The 19267-nt window shown below is 36.5% G+C and overlaps 1 protein-coding gene across 2 annotated transcripts; it reads right to left on the reverse strand.

Annotated features, from left to right (window-relative positions):
• Positions 1-250: 250 nt before the first annotated feature.
• LOC121422285 lies at positions 251-18948 on the reverse strand. 2 transcript variants are annotated; one of them, XM_041617218.1, is made up of 5 exons: positions 18766-18948; positions 5557-5841; positions 4438-4668; positions 3175-3225; positions 251-1201 (listed from the first exon to the last, which is right to left on the reverse strand). In XM_041617218.1, exons 1-5 carry the CDS (start codon positions 18932-18934, stop codon positions 1185-1187), a joined length of 753 nt encoding a protein of 250 aa, XP_041473152.1. In that variant the 5' UTR covers positions 18935-18948; the 3' UTR covers positions 251-1184. The 2 variants fall into 2 exon arrangements, with proteins under 2 accessions (XP_041473152.1, XP_041473153.1); XM_041617219.1 differs by lacking the exon at positions 18766-18948 and adding an exon at positions 13383-14087.
• Positions 18949-19267: the final 319 nt, after the last annotated feature.

Raw genomic sequence — 19267 nt, forward strand, 5'->3', positions numbered from 1 at the left:
TAATATTAAGAATTTAAAACAAGGCTATATATAAACTTGTTGTATTTGTAAAAATATACCTTTCCGATAAAAATGGAGTACTTCCGAATACGAACCTTATACTTTAAAACCAGTATTTCACATAAATAGAGATGGTCTATCAGTTTTCCTTGCTGGTTCCCAAATGAAGATAATAATTGAAAATACAGATTCATATCTTTGACGATATCAAAACACAATAAATGCAACTGACACCTTTTTCAAAATCAAAATAGGTATTTTATATCATAGGAGACCACTGCTACCGATATGACCGATTCGAGAATCAGTTCAAATACATACCCAATCATTCTTACTTCTTCTTTATAAGCTCCCTCCCCTCAGTCAAATGTCGTGTCTGCATTATAATACCATAATACATGTCGCTTAATTCATGAATTGGGTATTCAGAATAAGTTGCAATCAACTTGAAACATAAACTTGTCATGATTTGGTCTTATCTAACGTAAATAACCTTCCAATTTTTAAAATATCATGATCGCCCTGTAATAATAACGAACAAAAGACATTATCATAATTTCTATATTGTTAGATGTCACATATTCGCGAAAGAGAAAAGAGCGACAATGCTGATATAGCGATGAGGATGAGGACAAGAGATTGAGCCACTGAACATGATTTTTTTTTCTCTCTTCTCTTCTGATGACGATGTTGATGCTGACGTAACAACATATAGTCTTCTAAATTACACCTGTCGTACACTCCGACAATCAACGAGAAGCTTCCCCTGGTGTGATGAAGTCAAAACTAATCACTATCGGAAGAAGCTCGAAGAATGAAAATAAGTCATTGAAAAGTTTGAAAAATCGCAAAGATATCCAGATGCATCCCTTCCTCCATCGACAAACCAATATCAAATAAGATATCTAAAGTTGACAGAAGCACGTGATCCTATAAATATGATTGATTAGAGGCATAAGGTTATAGTCGTCTCTTTCATCGAGAAGCGGTGGACAAATGAAAGCTTCAATGGAGAGCTTCCAATTTCAAAAAGTTTTTTGCTCAGAAAGCTCGCGTATTCCGGCACACACAGTAATATAAAAAACACATCCATAGGACAGATACGAGGCACGTGATAAGATGACGTCATCAGTGCCAACTTTGGCAAGTTCGTTCGAAACTCTGGTTTCCTTCGATTGAACAGTTTATTTCTTCTTTTTTCCTGCAGGGGTGAGAGGTAAAGTAAAAAAAAATAATAATGAACCATTATAATGGCGACAATGACAAGAAGTTTTAAGGATAACACCGATCCGACAAAAGAAAATCGTTTTGACAGAAATGAAAATGGTCAATCCAAGTCGACATAGTTATGTAACTTTACAAATTCATTATAATAAAACCTTTTCCTTTTTTAAACAGACCTGTTCTTTAAAAATGGTAGAAAATTTGTAAAAAAAAATTGTAGAAAATCTTTCAGAATAAGTTGGTTATTTCTTTCTGTTGAATCTGTTATTTAATTGTTCTTCTGTAAATTTTATAGCTTCTGTTTTTTCTAACAGTGCATAATTTAGCTTTACAGAATTATAATTTGACTGATTGATTGAGATAGCGTTTCATGAAAGGACTTGTCGGACGTTTTATCCGACAAGTCCCATTTTATCCGACAGTTACCATAGGAACAGTGCCTTTCAGCCAATCAAAATCATGAAAAGATGTCAGATCTGACAACTTGTCGGATGAAAATATTGATGAAACGCTCCCCAGGGGCCCGTTGCAGAAAGAGTTGCGATCAATCGCAACTCTAAAAATCATGCGCAACTTGATTTCCAACCAATCAACAGCGCGCATTTTGGGACTTGCGATTGATTTTTTGGCTTGCGTTTAAATGCAACTCTTTCTGCAACGGGCCCCAGGGTCCCGTAACACAAAGGTTAGCGATTGATCGCTAATTTGAAAGGGCTATTCTGATTGGTTCCTAGTCAGTCTACTGAGCAAAATGCGCTTGCAACGAGGATCTTGATTGGTCATTTCATTTCATTAAATGATAACCTTTGTGTTACGGCGCCTGATGAGTATAATACTGGGAATAGAGTTGTTAATATTCATCTTACGGCAGGCAGATTAAATTTAGGTATGTTATTACCCCGCAACCGAGATATGAAAGACATCAACATACACTGAAACAAGATTCCTATACTGAGAATGCGTGAGAAAATTAAAGAATATGCATGGAATTTAATAATTACGATCAGTGAAAATGGTGAACAATACCCAAAAATGAAAATGATAATGATATACATCATGACTAAATATTGTAATATGTATGGGATAAAATTTACTGTTTTTAATTTTCTTTCGACTTTTCATCTCTCTCTTTCTCTTAGCCCTTTGATCAAATACTATATTTTTTATAGTGGTCTTTAAATTGACTGAACTTAAAGCAGGCAGAATATTATACCACTATGTTCGGGTGTTATATGAAAAGAAATTTGATTGTTTTTTACAACGTTGGTTCCTCTACTAAATAGGAACATCTTAACATATCTATTACTTCACTAAATTCAATGATTTTCTAGCATTATTCTTTTGTTGGATTTTTTTTTAAACCGACTATGTTAAAAAAAACAATTGGAATTTAAATTATAATTAAGAATTACACCATTTTGCTTTTGGAATTTCCGATTTGAAAGAAAAGTAAACCACAGAAACTCGAAATAAACCATGTCATGAAAATAATGAAAAAGAAGACTTTCCGCCCATAACCGAGTAACTATGATAGTTTATTATTGTCCATGGATGGGTACAAGTATAAAATGTATATACAATTAGCAGTGATACGCTTACCTTTATTTAATAGTCTATTATAGGCAAGGGAAATTGAAACAAAATCAAATTAATTAGATGAGACTTATTTCAAATTATATCTTGCACAGTTTGCAGGGGGTTCGGAACCCGTTATAGGGCTAATCTGTTTATGTTGACAATGTATCTTATCGGATGGGATTGAATTGTCAAAGGGCACAAAATAATGAAACATCCATTTTTCAAAGTGTAATTTTAATATGACTAAAGGGCCTTTCTGAAATATTCTCTCATTTGCAAACATCACTGCTGACTATTTGTCCTTAGTGTTGTCAATAAGTGTATAGCTCCGTGGAATTTTCATGATATTATACACTTTGTCATCTTCCTTACCTTTTCCTTTCTTTTTGCCTTTCTTTTTCTTCTTCGTCCCCCAGACACATGCTATGAAGAAACAAGAAAAATACAATATCTAATTCATTAATGTTATGTTATATAAAAATGAAATAGCGTTACTGCATTATGATTCTCCTGTTGATTTTATCTGGTCATTTTTATTTTCTCACGCTTATCAAGATAATCATAATGAAAATCCATATTTTATTGTTTAAAAATAGACATGAAATGAAATACTCCTAAAATTTGCTTTGCCCAATATTATTATTGATCGTGGGCCCGGCAACCGCTACGCAGAGCCAGATCGACGAGGCTCTATCCCTTTATTGTTGAACGCCAAATAGGGTAGCAGCAACTCCCACCTTTCAACCTCATTTGGTTTAACCCAAACTTAAGGATATTGCGCCCCCGAAAACAATTAACAAGCCCCCCAAAAAAGATCTTCACTTTCAAAAGGGGAGGCACACTTCTGTTTTAACGGCATTTTTACATTACAAATTGTAAATTGCACGGGCCGGCTGTGCCAGCCCCCCCCCCCCCCTGGATCCGCCAATGGTCTATTTCAAAATTAATCTAAACCAGTTGGCTCACTTTTCTTATTATCCATTTCAACAATAATCTACCCTTTTTATATCAAATAAACTTATCCTATAGAAAAGGAGATACGCCTATAGCTAATTAAGAGATAAACAAGGATACCAAAAAGATATGCAGCCAAAAAAGACTTTAATGCTGACCCACATAAATCAAACGGACAGGTTGTGTATACGTTTCCCAATTTATTTAAATAATTGTAAGTTGTATTCCAGTGAAATATAATGCTTGGTTTTCTTTATGTGGCGTATCTACGGGGAAGGGTTACACAGTACACTGTAAACTGTGGTGTTAAAACTGACACCAATTGGTGTTATTAGAGGACCACACCCTGAGGTGTTAAAATTACACCCTAGAGATTGAACATAACACCAAAGAGTGTAAATGTAACAACCAAAGGTGTTGTAATAACACCTATAGGTGTAAAACTAACACCACCAATTTAACACCGGTGTGGTCCTCTATGTACACCGGTTAACACCAAAGTTTTTGCTGTGTAGGCCTTCTCCGGGGGGGCAAACATGTTGATGTATTTAAAAAACACCATTCTACAAACAGATACATTTAACAAAAGATGCTACCAATATCTCAGATGTTGACTTCCAGCGTCCCAGGGTAATTTTTCGTATCAATAAGAACTATGTGTCATGTATTGTTCAGACCTACCTATTGTATTTTTCATTGAACAGTAGTCTAGGGCATCAAGCAATCTCTTCTCCGTAGCCGCAACCCCAGATGTTTCTTCCCATATGAGGAGACTGTATAATGCTTGCTCCCGTACCTTCGCGTACTTGTTCTCAATCTTCGGGATAAAGCCGGCTGTCCCCAACTCTAGAGCCATTCTCTTCCAGTGGTGTCCGAGTCTCTTGGCGATTGGATCAAGAGAGTTAATGAGTTCTAAATTTAAAATGAAGACAGAAGAGAATCTATATTAACTCCACCGATTCCAAGACACACTGTATCAAAAATTAACACATGGATGGCAGGTAAAATTTGTCACCCCCCCCCCCCCCTTCCGAACTACATGTAGAACATTAGCATGATTAGAGACCATCAAGTGAAATGCCGATCTTGCTTTTAACTTCAGTCATTACAATGACCCTAAATTAATATCCCCAACTCAGCTTGAGCTCTTACAGCAGGCGATTGAGGAAGTATGGAAATATTTTTTTCTCCCCACCCCCCCCCCCATCGACAAGGACAATGCTAGATCAATTCCCTCCCGTACAGTGCAGGTTCATTCTATAATATTACAATATTTTATGCAAATGTTAGTCAGACATGTACAGGGTTATCTCTATGGCAGCAGCAAGCGTAGGTAGGGGAAAAGTTCCAATGCCCTTTAACAAAATGTGAAAACCTATTCACTCTTCGCAAAAATCTTACCAATGTACAATAAAAAAAATGCATTGCAACATTAATTTTCACTACTAAAATGGCAAAAGTTCTCTGCTTTCGGTTTCTTATCAAAAAAAAATTGTATACGCGTCTCACCAACCCACTCCCCCCTCCCCTCCCCACCCCACCAAAAGAAAAAAATCCTACGTGCGGCCCTTCATTGCCTCGAAATAATATTGTTGACATGCAGCCCTTCCGCCCTATCCGAAGCGCCAATGAAGATAATTCCACATTGTAATGAAAGTGGAGAAGTATTATTTTGGCTAATCGTATTTTCAGTATAAAAGTAAGTATCACTCCCTTTTTAGCTCACTTTTTCATGCTTCATCACTCGGTACCTTCCAAAGCCCCTTCCCCTTCCCTTCTTCTTTCCATCAAGAAACTTACTTGAAAAGTGTTTTTGCTCTAGAAGGTCCGCCAGGAGACTGAATCCTTGTTGCCGAATCCCTTCGACGTACACCTCGAACTCCCTCACCCCTCTGGTTCCAAGCTCAGCTAAGATTTGTCTGTTCGTCTCAGGGTTGTCCCCCTTCCCCATCCGCCTGATCAAACGAGCTTTATCGCTGTCAATGACGACCTTCTCCAGGAGATGTCTAATCATGTCATAAGCCATCACGGTGTTGGCAAGAGGATTGGTGTACATGACAAGTATCTGACGACATTCTTGGACCGCTGTTTGGAGAAAAAAAGTCGATGAATTACTTAACTATCATCTATTGACTTTTCAACACAAGCTTTTAAACAAAGTAGAATCATGACATAAACAAACGAAATGAAAATCATATTACAATTATTTTTAAAAACATCGAATAAAAACCGGACAGTAAAGATTCCAAATGGGACAAAAATACATTCTTTATTACTTAACTGAAAACATGACTTTTAACCTTGTGAATCAGACCCGTCACATAAACTATGTTTTGATGTGATATTCAATTACCAATATTTTGCACAAGTCCCGATCGTATGTAAAAAAAATACATAATATCTTTATAGTTATTACTACCTTGAGCATGTTAAGTAGGCCTAATAGAATAGAAGATATCGAAAATGACGTCTCTAATTAGATATATTAACTGATAAATGACACGAAATCAAATAAAAAGTTCAAATAACATTTTTAAACATAAGAAGTAAAGGGTCCCTTGTAAACAAATGAGAGATATGAGAAGTCGTGATAAATGTCTTTAATGGGGACTGGCTGAGAGGACAGGCTTTCCCTTTGGAGCGGTTCCCATTTATCGTCAGCAAAACATATAGTTTACACTCGATTTAATTCCCAAAATAACATTTCTGGGGAAAAATAATTGTTTTCATGTTACCTTGAAAAGACTCATCAATATCCTTTTTTTCTTTTCGATAGCCCTCTGAACAAACCCTTTCAACGATCGCTAATAATTGGCTTCGCATATCAGTCGCTCTATTCTCCTTTTTGACATTTTTGCTTTTAGTTTTGGCGACCTTTTTCCCACGTTTTCCCATTATTGGGACATATTTTATAAAAAGGCGATGTCTTGACAGCAATCACTTCAATAATAAATTAAGTTTGTACGTGATTGCTCACATGTTGCTAGTAGTAACAGGGGGAGAAGGCTCGGCATGCAGCGCAGGGCTAGCTGGGCGGGCAGTTTTGCGCATTTTATTTGGCGCGCTTTGTTACGTAAATGAAAGGCGAATTATGACGTCATATTTCAATTTCTCCTTTTTACGCTCTTATTTTTTGTAATACAGGGAGGGTTACAAATATAGTTGACTTTTGAAGGCGCTATATCTAATTACAAAGTTAATTATTTTTCTTTAAATTACCGTGCTTTTTCGGGGATGGCTGGCTCGCAAATATTTACCATATCGCAATTTTTTAGTTTCGTTTTATTTTGTAAGTCATTATGCTAATTTCATTCTATATGTTTTTCGATAATGTTTCTTAATTAATCATAATTTGTATAGTTAGTTCAAGAATTAATATGACTTATTTTTATGACTTAATTTGTACCTTGTTAATTATTATATGAATTAGATTAAGGAGAAAACGATTAATGTTATTTTTTTTAATATCAGCCCCCTTATCCCACGAAATGTTTGGCTTCATAAGCACACGCACATCCCTTTAAAATACATAGACCTACATCAATGATTATCATACTTAAAATGTTGGACAACATACTGTCCACTGTGTTAGATAATGTATGTTGGTAAAATATATATATATTCTGGGTAATTATTATCCAAATGAGCAAATTTATTACCCAATTGTTAGTTTTCATTACCCAATTTGGACAGATATTAACCTATAGCTGTGTGGACAGTGCCCAGTGATGGTTAGAAATTGTGCCTTCTTATGCCCAACCTTTTTAAGAGTGCAATTCAGTATAAAATCCTGTGAATAACAAAATCTAACGTTTATGTATTTACCTATGATCTAATTTTAGCGTCAGGCTGATAACTCAGAAAGCATCATTAAGCACAAAGAATGACAGAATGATAGTCAGATATGCATGCCTTTTATCATATTCCCAAAATGTTTTATCTACATTGGCTACAATCATTCGTCGACCCTGTAGACCTATACACACTTTCTGTCTGTGCATATAAAGGGATGGCCTTTTCATTTGAGGAATAACATGTATTGATCCTGAAGCCTTATTATTGAAAGACACTGCAACGAAATGGAGACACGCATCGATTGATTTAACAAATATGGTGATTTGTTGCTGACCAACAATGGCAAAATGCCCCCTTCCCCTTTCTACAATACAGAATCGTTTCAGAGTTTTTGCCTTTTTTAACTCAATGGTAATACATTGCACCCGATAAAAAGTGGCTTTTCAAGATTTAGTTATAAATCGGAGATGGATGGGTGTATTTGCATAATTACAATGAAATCAAAGTTGACAGACATTGCAACGGAAAGGTAGCCCTCTTAATTTGTGAGTTATCAATGCCAATAGGTCATTGATGTCAGTCGAGTCCAGGTGTTTCCTAAACCCCCAGTGGTGATGTAGATACATCATTCATCAATAGAAAATCAGTCGAGATTTTAATTGAACAATGTGAGCAGCAAAGTTGAAAGAGTATAGGAAGAGTCTTATCGGTTAATATATTAATTGACATCCACTTAGACTCAAGCAGATTTCTACATACATTTTATTCTTTTTTGCAAACAAATATACCCTTCTTCCGCCTCCCATGCGAGGTAGGGTTTAATGGATCTTTTAATCATCTTAAGGTTTATCAAAGACGTTCAAATACTTTCCTCTCATTCAATAGATGGTAATCGGACCTAAAGCGCGATTAAAACTATTTGAGGAATTATATATTTCGCTAAATCTTTTATATCCCCCTTGACGGTTTTTTTTTCTCGTCAGAAAATCGCATTAGAAGAAAATGGACAAACACTAAATTAAGTCTATAGGAATATAAATAAGTGTAACGCGTTTTCGAGTACTTATTTTGACATACTGCTTATATACTGCTACCTCATGAATATATCAGTAATATCAACACTATGTTAAAATACGTACTCGAAAACGCACCAAACTTGTTTATATAAATGTAGAAAATGAGGCTAGAGTATAAGAATCCAGTATATAGAAAAAAATTAACTCCACCCCTCCCCAGTGGCGTACCTATGATTTTTCGCAGGGGGAGGGGGCAAATTCGTCCGCCCAAAAATTTGACAAGCACAAAAAAAGGTCTTCAACCACAAAAAATGGATTTCGTACCAGAAAGAAATGGATTTCGTACCAGACAAGCAAAAAAAAGGTATTTAAGCACGTCGGGGGGGACAGGGATACGTCCCTTGCATGGGTTGTGACTCGTCAGGGGGCAGACTGCCCCCCCCCGTAGGTACGCTAGTGCCCCTCAGTCTAGGAGAGAAAAGAAGGAAACACATTAACCATTCACAAGAATAGGAAGCAGGTGTGAGAGTGACAAATGTCACTTTTTACTTGAACGCTTTGTTTCACAACATCAAATCAATAAATGTAAAGACAATGCATGATTTGACATTTTCCAAGTGAACATTTCACACCAAAAACATGTGAATTAAACACAAAATTGGTAAATCGTTGACACAACTCGTCGTAGCACGGGTATGTGCCCTGTATGTGTTAATGTCACATTTTGACAAAATGTATCAACTTCCAAGCCTTTCAATGTTGATTTATGTGAAAGCGTCGTAAGTGCAATGGCTCCGACTATCGCCGTAGAAGGCTGTTGATTCGAATCCTTAGCCAATGACGTAAATTTGATCTTTCCTCGGTATGATATTCAACCATCATACTGCATGGCCCGTATTCTGAAGTCCTCTTTAACATGTTTAACTTACACCATGGCCTAATATGCTAGATTTATTGGAAGCCGAGAAATTTGCCAAGAGCATTGTATGTTTCTTATATTACTGTATCCTTTCCTCTTGCCCAAATGGTGAAAAAAATCAGTTATTACATTATTCACAAACAGTCCTAAATGTGGCACAAAATGTACTGCTAAACTTAAATATCCACTGTTAGAAGATCAGTGTCACAATTAGCCATCCATTCTACTCCTATGGTTAAACCAGGGAATCCACAACTTTAGATCAGAGTTTAATTTGAACCCCGAGTTTACCACGTAACATAATAATAGCAATGGATACCCGCTAGGAATAATTCTTCAAATACACAGAAAATTAGATTATTAAAGCTATAAAGCCGGGATATAGTCGAAACATCTTTGCATTTGACATAAGAACGATATGATTATTGATAAACGTAATTTTTATGTTTACAAGTTAGACGAAACGCGAAGGGGGAATTGTAGGGGGAATTCCCCCTTCTTATTCTATACAAAGTAGTTATCCCAATGAAGGCAGAGCGATGTTTGTTTCTCATTTGAATTAATTGTGTGAAGTTCAATGTGTTTTTTATTCTAGAAGCATTGCATCGCGTTGGTAGTCTTGTTGAAGATCCTATAGAGAGTCTTTTATTATTAATGTCATGCGTGACTGATGGCTGGTGAGGACTTGAAAATGGGTTTTCTCAAGGAGCTCCAGCAAATGCGGAAGTGGGGAGCATGGGGAGTTTCCATGGAAACTGAAGACATTAATAAATACCATAGTGTGAGCAGGGACCCTGTATGAGAATGAATGTTGTTTTCCAGGGGGCCGTTTCATAAAGCTGTTCGTAAGTTAAGAGCAACTTTAAGAACGACTGGTGATCCTTTCTTGTGTTAAACGGTGTACACCAAAATGTTCGCTGGCGATGGTTAAGCGCGTAAGAAAGGATCACCAGTCGTAAAATCGCTCTTAACTTACGAACAGCTTTATGAAACGGCCCCCAGGAATAATGGCATGCTTTGCTTTCTGTTTAAAACATAATATAACGTGTTATAAACGAAATGCGAATTTTAAGATTCTCTAAGTAGTACGCTGTTATTATGTACACAGCAAAAAACTATGGTGTTAACCGGTGTACATAGAGGACCACACCAGTTATTTTACACCGGTGTTAGATTGGTGGTGTTAGTTTTACACCTATAGGTGTTATTACAACACCTTTTGTTGTTACATTTACACTCTTTGGTGTCATGTTTAATCTCTAGGGTGTAATTTTAACACCTCAGGGTGTGGTCCTCTATCACCAATTGGTGTCAGTTTTAACACCGCAGTTTTTACAGTGTACCAAGTCGTCATCCATTGTATAAATCCTATAGAGATTTTGTCTGCAATTTACATTGAATATGAGTAATCACGTAATTAATTCTCGTGAGGAAAAACATAGTCTATTATCTTGTGTTGTTCTTTGTTATTTTATCTCTCTTTGTAAAAAAATAATAAAAAACATATCACCGTGATCATCAGGAGCATTCCAAAGTCGAATGAATAGTACTAATCAAGAAATCGAATGGTAATGATATATTTGTTCATTGCCAATGACGACTCTAAACAAATAACCAAGATGACTTTGATTTGCGGATGTCACCGTATCTCAATTTACATATAGGTCCGTTCTATTTCCTGCTATATTTGAGCAGTCTCGTTGCGCATAGCAACCCTGATTAAAGAAGAATGTTATCGAATTTTATATGTTTAACTGACTTCTCACGTACTACAGGAGTGATATATTGAAAACTGATTAAGGAAGAATGTTATCGAATTTTATGATATGTTTAACTGATTACTCACGTACTACAGGAGTGATATATTGAAAACTGATGTATTTGCCTCTGATAATCAAACTATTTAAATACAATATCACTGAATCGCGTTAGCCTTGAACTGCCCCTGTACACTGTAAAAAATGAAGTGCTAATTTAGCACTTACAGTGCTTGCATAGTGACTGCACTACGAGTGCTGATTTTCTAGTTTCAAATTTAAAACTAGAAAATCAGCCCTCGTAGTGCAGTCACTATACAAGCACTGTAAGTGCTAAATTAGCACATCATTATTTTACATTGTATGATTTTGAAATTGTATTATCATAACTTACCCACTAGAATAACATTTTTTCTGCTATAATCTAGAGTCTATGCACAATTCGTAACAAAAAATAAGTCAAAGGAATTATACAAAAAATATAGTCCATTGTCACACGTCTGCAAGTATATTATGTTTCCACGTAAATTACGATACCAAAACTTAAGAGTATATTTCTAAATTGTTTAATAAAATTTATAGGAACATGCACGGACATCTATAGAGGACAGAGCCCCGCACCTACCCACCCCGTGTTAAAATTATACCCTTCATGATATAGGTCTACATAAGAGCTTTGATAAGACATGATTCCTTGGCGAGGTAAATCAAGTTTCATTTTCAAGCATATAACGAGGCGTCACGCCATCACGGATGACTTCGTTGTTTTATGATCCCTTGTTCAACTCCATCCGTTAACTTTATGGTGCATATAAAGAGGTATAAGATGAATGTACTTTATTGTCCCAATCGTTCTGCTGGCGACAATAGGAGTGGGATTTCATCAGTCACAGAGTAATTGGATAGTGCCCCGGGGATAGTGCGTAAAAAATGGCACCTATTACAGAAAACAACGCTTTACAGACAAAGGGCTATGAATTCGATTTAACTAAGCAAGATTCAACCTTGTGCTTATCAATATCGAGATACTTGGCGCTGGTTGGGGACATCAGCCACAAAACAGACAGTGATATTAGAATGAAGGCAATCGGACATAGAGTAGAACAGTTTCTCAGACATCCAGGCTAAAGATGATGACGATGAGGAAGATTACAATCATGTTAAAGTTATTTCTGGTGGGTGTTTCATAAAGCTGTTAGTAAGTTAAGAGCGACTTTAAGAACGACTGGTGATCCTTTCTAGTGGTAAACGGAATATTCACTGGCGATGGTTTGGCACCTAAGAAAGGTTCACCAGTCGTTCTCAAAGTCGCTCTTAACTTACGAACATCTTTGTGAAACGGCCCCTGATGTTATAAAAATAATTATAAAAGATGTGAGAATGATGGCAACAATTAAGGACGTGAAAAGTGATGGATTGGAAATACTTTAGATTTTGATGATGATGATGATGATGATGATGGCGATGATGATCATGATGATGATGGTGGTGGTGGTGGTGATGGTGGATGTAGTGGTGATTGTGGTGGTGGTGGTGGTGGTGATGATGATGATGATGATGATGAAGATGATGATCATCATCATGACGACGATGATGGTCATGATGATGATGATGGTGGTGGTAGTGGTGGTGGTGATGGTGGGTGTAGCGGTGATAGTGGTGGTGGTGATGATGATGATGATGATGATGATGATGATGATGACGATGATCAGACTCATGCATCAATTATGATATTGGTAGCTATTTGATACCGGGGATCTGACTACAGTTATGAAAAAGACGGTGAGGTTGATGAGAAAGGGGGAAATATGAGAGGGCCAGGGCAAAGGTATTCGTGTAAAACTTAATGAGGAGTTAATAAAGTAATAGTCAGTGCAACAAAAACTTTCGACCATTACTTGCAGTCATCAAAATACGTAATGAGGAGTACGATGACATTCTTGTGGTTGTGGTTACTGACATTGGTAATAGATCAATTATGACCCAGCAATTGACCTTGCTTGGGCCTAAAGAATGATCCACAAACTCAATGAAACACGAATTATAAAATCAGCACTCTTGCACATTTTATTGTAAAGTGTATGATTATATGTATATGTTGTTTTTAACATATACTCATCAGTATTGCGTTATACTTACAAGGACTAATATTCTCTTGGTTCGGTGTCGGAGTTGGCTCTTCCTTTTTCTTCACCTTGGTCTTTCCCTCGTCACCCTTCTTCGTTTTGGATTTGTTTTTTGCGACCGGCATAATGTTATAAGTCCTTGTCTAGAGTTACTATCCAATTAAGTCGTCTCGATGTGTTTACATCATAAATACATTACAAAGGCTCATAGTCATGATTATCATCGGCATCACCTGAACATAATTTTCACCGTCATTACTGCAACAGGATAATGTACTGCCTTCAAAAAATATATTGGACCAGCACCGAATCGAATGAGAAACCGCAGTGCGTCGTTTACCGGTAAAATCCAATAATGTAACCTTCTCAAACGAAGGAGTTAACTCCCTGTATAATATAACGTCAACCGGTATTCTGCAACTTCAAAGTATGAATCACAAAAAGACCCACTTTATACTGTTTTTTTCCAGGGTAGATCGTGTAACACACATACAACAATCCTGACAAATGTTCCGCAAACTTGTCACAACTTCCAGACATCACAATCACCTAATATTTAATCAGGAGTCGGTGGTATACATCCGTGGTATACCGGCAAAACAGAACACCCACAACACTGCAAACAAGTTTACATGTGCGAGTGAGCTGCTAAATCTTCGCAAGAGTGTATACCAGTGTGTATAGCCTTGGTTTGGTCCCTTAGATACCAGACGCTTTGCAAACTTTTATTTACATGGCAGAAAATCAATAGTCGGAGGAGGGTCAGCCAAACCCCGTTGACCTTACGCACGCGCATTCGAAACTCATCTACGGTGCGTGCAGCACGCACGGAAGAACAATGCGAGCCCGTTTCCATTATTCTTTTCTTCGCGGGAGTGCAGTTCGACCGATTTGTTTTGTTGGGACTACTGATCAGTATGAAGAGGCGCAATACCCGCGTTTACACTACCTTTCTCCCCCCCCCCCCCCTCTCACTCTCTACCTTCGGTATTGACCGACTGGAGCCCTAGTTTGACGAGCATTACTCCACAACTCGAGAACCACAAATTGATAATCAAACTCTTAACCTGTTGCGACCAAATTTTCTGTAATCTGAATAAATTAAATAGAATGTACTTCATACGGGGGAGATGGGAAAGTCCATATGACATTTGTGTCAACCCTAATGAAAACATATTGGTTGTGTTTTACTTATTTTACCTTCCAGCTTCCTTACACGGACCAAATAAATGTCGGGGTTTTTTTTTACTTGAATTGCTAGGAGTCCCCAACATTGATAAGTCATATTAAACTGTCATAATATGCATAAAGAATAATATCACTGTGAAGGCCAAGGGCCCTTCCCCTATATCGATTTGAAAACTAAAATATCGATCACTCCATCTCATTTATTGTATAAAAAGGGGTCAGACAATTCAACTCGAATCAATACCACCTTGTTTCCTCTCAACCTTATTCTATTCAAACGATACTCTTAAAGAATAACATTTAGTCATCGAAAAGTTGGTTAGAAGACTTTGGTATATGCCATATAGATCATGTCAAAATAAAGTGGGTTAGGAGTGGCGTACAGATGGTGGGCTTGGGCCTTTGCCTCCCCCATCATTTTTTTTTCACGACCCAGAAAAAAGTGAAAAAGAAAGAAAAGGAAAGAGACAAGGGGGAAATGATTATGATATTTTTTCTAAATTTTGTGTAAAAATCAATCGAAAATGGATTTTCATGATAAAAATGTCGAAATTTTTAGCCATATCTGGCTTTTTCTAAAGTTTTGGCTCGTTACGCCACTCAGCCACTGTGAGTTAGTGATAATTTATTTTGGAAGAAAAAGCCAACTATCGTGTATCTTACTTTTTTACAAATTACGCTGCAAATTGGATGCAACTTTTTCATCTTGAGGTCACAAAAGCATAATCATTTTGGGGATCAAATCAAAATCATCAACGTCATTGTCATCGTCGTCATCATCATCGTTATCACTGTATAGGTCATGGAGATAATGCGATTGAAATGCTTTCCTAGAAAATAAATGAGGGAATTTTTGTACTCCAATTAATTTAATAAGAAAATATGTATCAAGGTGCTTGTTAGCAACGATAGATTTAATCTACAGAGAGCGGATTTCAACTATTGCTGATGGGAATCAAAATGTGGTGAACTCTGACTTGGTATATACCGAACAGCTTTCATGAAACACTTTCGTGGTGTCAACTGTGAAACGCCCTCTTTTGTTATAAACATTATAATACATTAATCAACCACACCGAATTTTCAGGCTAGTTGTCAACCGTAATACTACCTCTACTCGTACAAAATGATCTATATATGTTAGCAACCACAAACATTACAATTCTTAATAGAGAGGAAAGCCAATCACAGCTCTCTCTCCTTTTCATTCAAAGATAAGATATTAACGCATGTCTTCTTTTTCTTTCTATCAAAGACACTTAAGACAATGGACATAGTCCATAATAAAACTTATCATTGCAAAGAGAGGACCATTTTCAAAATAGCTTACAGTAGCTTGCCACTCACATCCAAGAAACATGTTAAAACTGTTACGAAATGATGGTCATTGGTCATCATTATTATCAGACACCACCACAAACCACCATCATCATTGTCGTCGTCGTCATCATCATCATCACCATCACAATCACCATCATCGTCATCACTATCAGCATCACAATCATCATCATTAACGTCAATATCATCATTGATATCATCATCATCATCGTCATCATCATTATCATCATCATCATTATCATCATCATCATCATTATCATCATCATATATTTCTATTATCATCGTCGTCCTCGTGATCACCATGACCACGAAGAGTCCATCACTATGAACATGATTAATGAGTTCACGCGTAATGACATTGACCTTTTATCACACTTCGATTCGCCCCTCCTTTTTAATCACGCAAATTAAAAAATACAATACTAGTAGATCAGCGTTATTGTCACTGTCGTTTCCATGACCGCAAGGCATATATCAATATTAACAAGTCTCCGTTAGAGAGTGATGTCAAAATAAGTACATGATCTGTGCTTCCAAAATTACATTTAAAGCCAATGTCCCAATCATATCTATATGTAATATTTCCCTTTCGATCATAAAGTGTAGGCCTATAATGAACACATTCTAACTATATATATATATATATACATATATATGTATGTATGTATGTTTTTATCGGGTTTTTTAACAAACCGTGGTAATGGTGCTGTCTAGTCAAGTTTATGTAAGTTTACATTTGCGGAAAGGGGACAAGACACTTTATTGGAAAAGCAGTTTTTTATATGGTTGATTATTTTATAATGATTGAATGTAACTGAATGAATTACTGAATGTTGGGCTTTCATTAATTTCATATCGATCTCATACTTTCCAATATCTGTAGATGTACAATGACTTTGAATTTATTTTTGACTAAGCCTATCAGTTTTATCTCCATATCGGGAGAAATACATGCATTTTGCTGTTTGAATAAGCAATTTTTGAATAAACCATGTCATGTTATTAATGTTTTTGGGAACTGCGCTTACACAAGACCACTTGGCTTTATTTATGCAGTTCCCCATTTCATTTTCATTTTTACTCTTGCTTGTAAATATATTGTTTCTCATACCTTGCTTTATAATTGTTTTTATCGAGAATGAAATAAATGCAAATTGAATTGAAAAAAAAATAATTCGTCCCTTCATTATTTTGTTTGATTTTAGATTGATCATGATAATAAAATGAAAATATTACAGCGTCACTGTTTCATATATATATGGAAACAATCGACCACATTGATTACGTCAATTTGATGTCATGCAGAGGGGGGATAATAAATCTCAAACCTAATTAGGTTAAATGCAATGAACTGGCTCGTGGTATAATGTCAAAATATGGATTATTTTGTCTATAACGAGATGAGGTTTGTTATAATAGGAAACATTTTCACATCACTTAAAATATGCAGTGGCGTAATGAGCCAACAATTTTGAGGGCGCAAGATATGGCGCATCGGTGAAAAATTATAAAAAGTTGCGAGGGAGGAAAAAATTAGATTTTCATTACAAAACATCTTGTTTTGTGCACACAACCTTCAGAAAATAATATTATATTTCACTCTTCTCCCTTTTCTTTCATTTTCTCTTTTTCTTCTTGGTCGTGAAACTCTTTGGGGAAGGGGCAAGCCCCCACCTGTACGCCACTGAGTCTTCTTCACTGTTAAATATACATGTATGTCTTGGACAGTTTCGGATCAATGCAGCAGCACCCCTCTTCTTTCATGTTCTATGCTTATATATTTAATATTGTTTTTCGTTTAGTGAAAAGGCCTTGTATTCATGTTTCCTCCACCAAATCCAGCTTGGTCGTTTCACTCTTTCGCAGCTACCCCTTACCCTATACATGTAAATCCCTCATCCCCAAATGAATAAAATAATAATTATATTGAATACCATAAACCATTATTCCCAAAAGTACATTACTTAATCTATAGCTTCACTTCGTTTAAACGGTTCCATGACATTTGCTCTGATGGAAAATCTGCAAGTTAGCCAAAAATAATAATCTAACTTTCAAAACTAGATAAACCTTATTTACATTATTCGGGACAAACAATGCTATTATAATCCCGACTCTAACCATATGCCCTCTGAGACATTAAGACCGGGGGAGCGTTTCATGAAAGGACTTGTCGGACGTTTTATCCGACAAGTCTCATTTTATCCGACAGTTACTATAGTAACAGTACCTCTCAGCCAATCAGAATCATGTCAGATCTGACAACTTGTCGGGCAAAAATGTTGATGAAACGGTCCCCGGATCAAATGTCGTAGGAACAAAAGTCGTGTCACCGTTTAAACATGTTAAAGCATTTACGTTCACGACGTTGCCGTTTGATTTAACTGGTATTTTCACAAACCAATAAGGTTCGGGTAACCTGCCCCCTCTCTCAAGAATCTTTCAAATGATATTGAATGCACATCGGAATTTGGAGCTCTTTTGCTCGGAAGGGAACCCACCTCCAATTCTCATGATTCTTTTCACCTATTACTTTGTTTTGAAATTTACAAGTTAAAAGCTGCTCTCATAGGCTAATTATTCAGATCTTAATTCACCTGACATGTATGATAAAATGAATTAAAGAAGGGATATTCTATTGTCGGATTACGATAAGCCTTATATCAGAATAATAATGAAGGAGTAAGAACAGAATTAATAATTAAAAAAAACGTTAAGGGAAAAATACAATTAAGACAATTAAACAATGAAGGAGGGAACTAAAGAAATAAGGGCCCGGAAGAAAGGAAAAGTAAGGATAAGTAAATAATATAAGAAAGAACGGAAAGAAGGAGGAAAACCGAAAGAAAAGGAACTTAAGGCCTACTTACTTCCCCAGTAATCGGGTTTACACGGTTTCCTTGGTGACAAGACCTTGACTTTGACTTTATTCCATCCTTCCTCCTCCTTCTTAGATGATTCTTCAGGTTGATCTTCCAGCTCTCCTCCCATCAGGGATCGCATCAGCTTGACCTCACCATCACCACCACCACTTGCCATCTCAAAAGATTATGGGAAATTTTGTATCAAAATGTTTCTTAATTATTTCCACTGCGATTTTTATCATTACTTGCTCTCAGATCATGTGATTCGCACTTTTCGTCTTCCGAAGGGCTTTGTTTAGCCTAAATAAAATGAAAATTTTGATCCAAGTTATGCTCTTTATTCATGCCTATATAAGAGAGGACATTTGCTTGTTCTGTTTCAGAAAGAAAATGAAAATCCATGTTTTATCTTTATAGACATGAAATGAAACGAAAATTTGCTTTGCCCGATGATCTTGGGCCCGGCAGCCGCTGTGCAGCGCCAGATCGACGAGGCTCTATCCGTTTA

The sequence above is a fragment of the Lytechinus variegatus genome, chromosome 10 (assembly GCF_018143015.1).
Source record: "Lytechinus variegatus isolate NC3 chromosome 10, Lvar_3.0, whole genome shotgun sequence".
Taxonomy (NCBI): Eukaryota; Metazoa; Echinodermata; class Echinoidea; order Temnopleuroida; family Toxopneustidae; genus Lytechinus; species Lytechinus variegatus.